General features: G+C 52.2%; 1 protein-coding gene across 1 annotated transcript; it reads right to left on the bottom strand.

Annotated features, from left to right (window-relative positions):
• Positions 1–349: 349 nt before the first annotated feature.
• Positions 350–2,711, bottom strand: LOC113220874. The gene is made up of 3 exons (XM_026450207.1): positions 2,368–2,711; positions 1,931–1,998; positions 350–741 (listed from the first exon to the last, which is right to left on the bottom strand). Exons 1-3 carry the CDS (start codon positions 2,709–2,711, stop codon positions 641–643), a joined length of 513 nt encoding a protein of 170 aa, XP_026305992.1. The 3' UTR covers positions 350–640.
• Between the last annotated feature and the right edge of the window lie 1,082 nt (positions 2,712–3,793).

Here is a 3,793-nt window from a genome sequence, read left to right as displayed (position 1 = left end):
CACCGTAACAGCTAGCTGAGAGCTGAGCCTTAAGGAAACAGGGCCCAGAATAACAAAATAGGTGAGGATTGCTGAGTGATGTAACAATGAGGGGTGCCCTTAGGTTTATGTGCAGGGGAGGCCATCTGTCATTCAGCTTCTAAGGAGACCACTAAAAGGGAGAGGTGAGTAATTAAGACAAACTTCCTTATTTCCCAAGTCTATCAAGGATAGCCCCAAACCAGTACTACAAAATTGGTATCAAAGGTATTGGTCTTTTGGGGAAGCACATACTCTGTGATGACCATGAAGCAATGAATTCAGCTGGCATCATCTACAGACATTGCTCAAGAGGACATTAAAGTCATCCAAGGACCAGCCTCAAACTCCCCAGAAAGCAGGTTCTTCCCCTAGACCCAAAGTAACCATAATCAGGCAACTCTACTCAACCAAAACTCACTCAAAGGCGAAGAAGAGCGTACATGTCCCCAGGATGAGAAAAAGGGTCAGGTAGAAAATGCCCTTTTGCCGGGCCATCATGACGCGGCCGTCACAGCAAAAGGTGTTCCTGCCTGGGAGTTTCTCCCATTTCCGTGTCACCTTCTTTCTCACCACCATCACAGACATGATTGGAATTCCTGCTCCAAAATGGGTTTTGCGATTACACAAGAGAAGACACAGAGGCTGAGCCCAGCTTTGAAATCACGTTGCCTGCTATTCCTGCCGCTGGGTCAAACATCATCAAAAGTCCAACTGCTAGCCCTAAGAAAAAGCAGAAAAAGAAAAAAAATGAGGCAAGAATAAGAAAATACAGTTCGACCCTCCTTTCCCAGAGACAGAAAGTTGAAAACTGACTGAAGGGGTGGGGACGGGGAAGTGGAGAAAAGTTTATTTCCAATTCGTGTTTGTTCTCTACAAGAAGATATGATTAAAGGTTCTCAAATAAGGAAAAGGGCTAGTATTTCCTCTTAAATAAGCCTCTATGCTTCCAATCTAATGCTGATGATCTGATCATCACAGAACCTTGGAACTAGAGAGGATTTTATAGGTGATCGTGCCAATTATTAATACTTTGTTTTGTAAATGAGCAAAATGAGGACCAGAGAGAGGAGATAACTTATCCAGGGCCACACAGCAGCAATGCTGATATTGCTAACTTCCAGTCAAGGGCATGTTCCACTATGCCACAATGTTCTTTCAACATCATTAAAAGGACTCTAAAAATAATAGTAGAGTTTCTGTCCTTATAAAGCCTCCCTCCCTTCCTCCACTTCACCTTCTTTCTTCAATTAGCCACTCGAATACGAATCACAGCAGGGAACAAGTGACCCTCTAGCAGGGCCAGGAGGTTCTGGACGCTCTGTGCACATACGTGCATTGTATTTACACAAAACAGATTTCCCCTCATCAAACCCTCTGCAACTTCCTGAGTCCGGGAAATGAAACAATCTGGCTGGTCTAGCCTAACATTTGTGGGAATCATAATGAAACCACATCAGAGACCTGTAGGTGAAAGGCTGACTTAAGCAGGAGAGATTCTGGAATGGTTGGTGACTGCTGATGGCTGGTTGGGGGGTGGGGAATGGCAGCAGCTAAGAAAAGTCACAAGGGCGCTTTCTGGGACATGTCCTAAGTACCATCTCTACTCAGCATCCTGAATTCCCAGGCCCAGCCTTTCTCAGCCTCTGCCACCCTTCTCCTCCGCTCAGGTGTGGTGCTGTGGCCTCTGTTTACCGACACCACATGCCCCACGCTGGCAGGACTGAGGAGGAAGCCTGCAGCCCGACGGACAGAGGGAGAAACAGCCAACTCGAGATCATTCCCGGGCTGGAGAAGGCAAAGGTTCAAAAACACCCTAGGAGCAGAGCAGGGAAAGGAGAAGGTAGAAGGCTCGGGGAAGGGGAGGGGGGGCCCAGAGGTGCAGAGAACCCGTCCTTTGTGTAAAACTAACCTGGAAGATAATCTCCTCCCGATAAACCGGCCCAGCGGGAGAAGGGAGACCACGAAGGGGGAGCCGGCCTGGAAGAACAAAGATCAAAATCCGTCGGGAAGCAGCGACCGGCTCCCCAGCGGGGGGCCGGAGGCCAGAGGCCGGAGATCCGGGCCGGGCCGCGGGCGCTGCCTCGCAAGGCCCGCCCTGCCTCCGCCACGCCGCGGACCACCGCCCCAGGCAGGTTGGGACGCGCGCCACATCCACACGCACACGCAGCCACACGCTCGTACACACTCACACACGCCCCGCCACGTGTAGTCACCCCGGGCCAGGGGCTCGGCGGCTGCCGAGTTGAGAAGGGCGGTGCCGACGTCCCCGCGTCCCGGCGCAGCGGAAGGGGAGGCAGCCCACCCTGCAGACCAGCCCGGGAGACCCCCGCCCCCCCCCCTCGTTACCTGAACCACGGAGACCCAACTCGGCCGGCCGCTGACGGCAGGAAGAGGACCGTCCCAGGGGATCGCGTCGGCTGCCAAAGGTGGCAGCGACTTCTCTTCCCCGGGCCGGGAGGCTGTCTCCTCCTGACAAGGGGCCCCAGTGGTCGGGGCCCTAAACCAGCTGTGGCAACCGCCCACCGCTGGCCAAATGGAACGCTCCTCACGTCACCAGGTCGCTCCAGTAGTTGCTCGCCCTCTATTGGCCGATCGGCCTCGGTGCCTCCGCCCCGGCCGCCCCTATCCCGAACTGCCACTGGATATGTCGAACGCCACTCGACGATGCCTCCGCCCACTCCTCCACCCATCTCCCTGCTGCATGCCCACCTGCCCAGCCACTGCCAGCCTCTCTTTGGGGTCTGAGCGCCAGTATGTGAAGTGTTGCCTTCTATTAATATAGTTACGCAGAGACGGAGATGAAGGGTAATGCCGATGGGAGAGCGAAGGGTGGAACCAGCCTGCACACACACACACACACACACACACACACACACACAGACACAGTGAGATGCTGAAGCAACGCTAGCTCACAGATCCGGGTGCTCACCCCAAACTAGGTCTGTCGTGGGCCTCTCCAGCCCTACTTGCATTAAAATCAACCACAACTTGAGATTTTACTCTTTATTGGCATAAAAACAAGTCCTCTGCCTCCCAAGTCTCATTCAGTAGCCAGGGACCCCATATCTGTCCCAGTCACCCTAGCCTGCATCTCTAAGGCTTTCAAATTAAAACACACAAACAAGCATAAAAAGCATGTTGTAAAGGATAAATGTCCCAAGAACATATTATCATTTTGCAGACCTAAAACAACTAATTGACATTAATGGAGTTAAAGAAACTCCACTGAGAGGACATAAATTCTTCCAGGTAGGTAATGAAGTAAAGATTGCCAAAAAGGTTGTAAATTTTTATTCTGTTTAGAGAGTGTATGATAACTAAGGGGAGAATCCAATGCAGAATTCCCACCCACCAACCAGATTGATTCTTTCCTTCTGCCACCCAGCTCTGCATTACTGCCACCATGAGCCACTGCTACTGAGCTGAGTGAGTTGCGTGCATTAAAAGTTTGAGATTGGGCTGGGCGCGGTGGTTCACGCCTGTAATCCCAGCACTTTGGGAGGCCGAGGCCGGTGGATCACCTGAGGTCAGGAGTTCAAGACCAGCCTGGCCAACAAGGCAAAACCCCGTCTCTACTAGAAATACAAAAGTTAGCCGGGAGCGGTGGGACTCGCCTGTAGTCCCAGCTACTAGGGAGGCTGAGGCAGAAGGATCGCTTGAACCCAGGAGGTGAAGGTTGCAGTGAGCCAAGATCATGCCACTGCACTCCAGCCTGGGCCACAGAGCGAGACCCCTGTCTCAAAAAAAAAAGAAAAAAGGTTTGAGATTGAGG

Source organism: Piliocolobus tephrosceles, unplaced genomic scaffold, assembly GCF_002776525.5.
Source record: "Piliocolobus tephrosceles isolate RC106 unplaced genomic scaffold, ASM277652v3 unscaffolded_15516, whole genome shotgun sequence".
Classification (NCBI taxonomy): domain Eukaryota; kingdom Metazoa; phylum Chordata; class Mammalia; order Primates; family Cercopithecidae; genus Piliocolobus; species Piliocolobus tephrosceles.
Note: the sequence above shows the minus strand (reverse complement) of the source record. Positions and strands in the feature narration are given on the sequence as shown.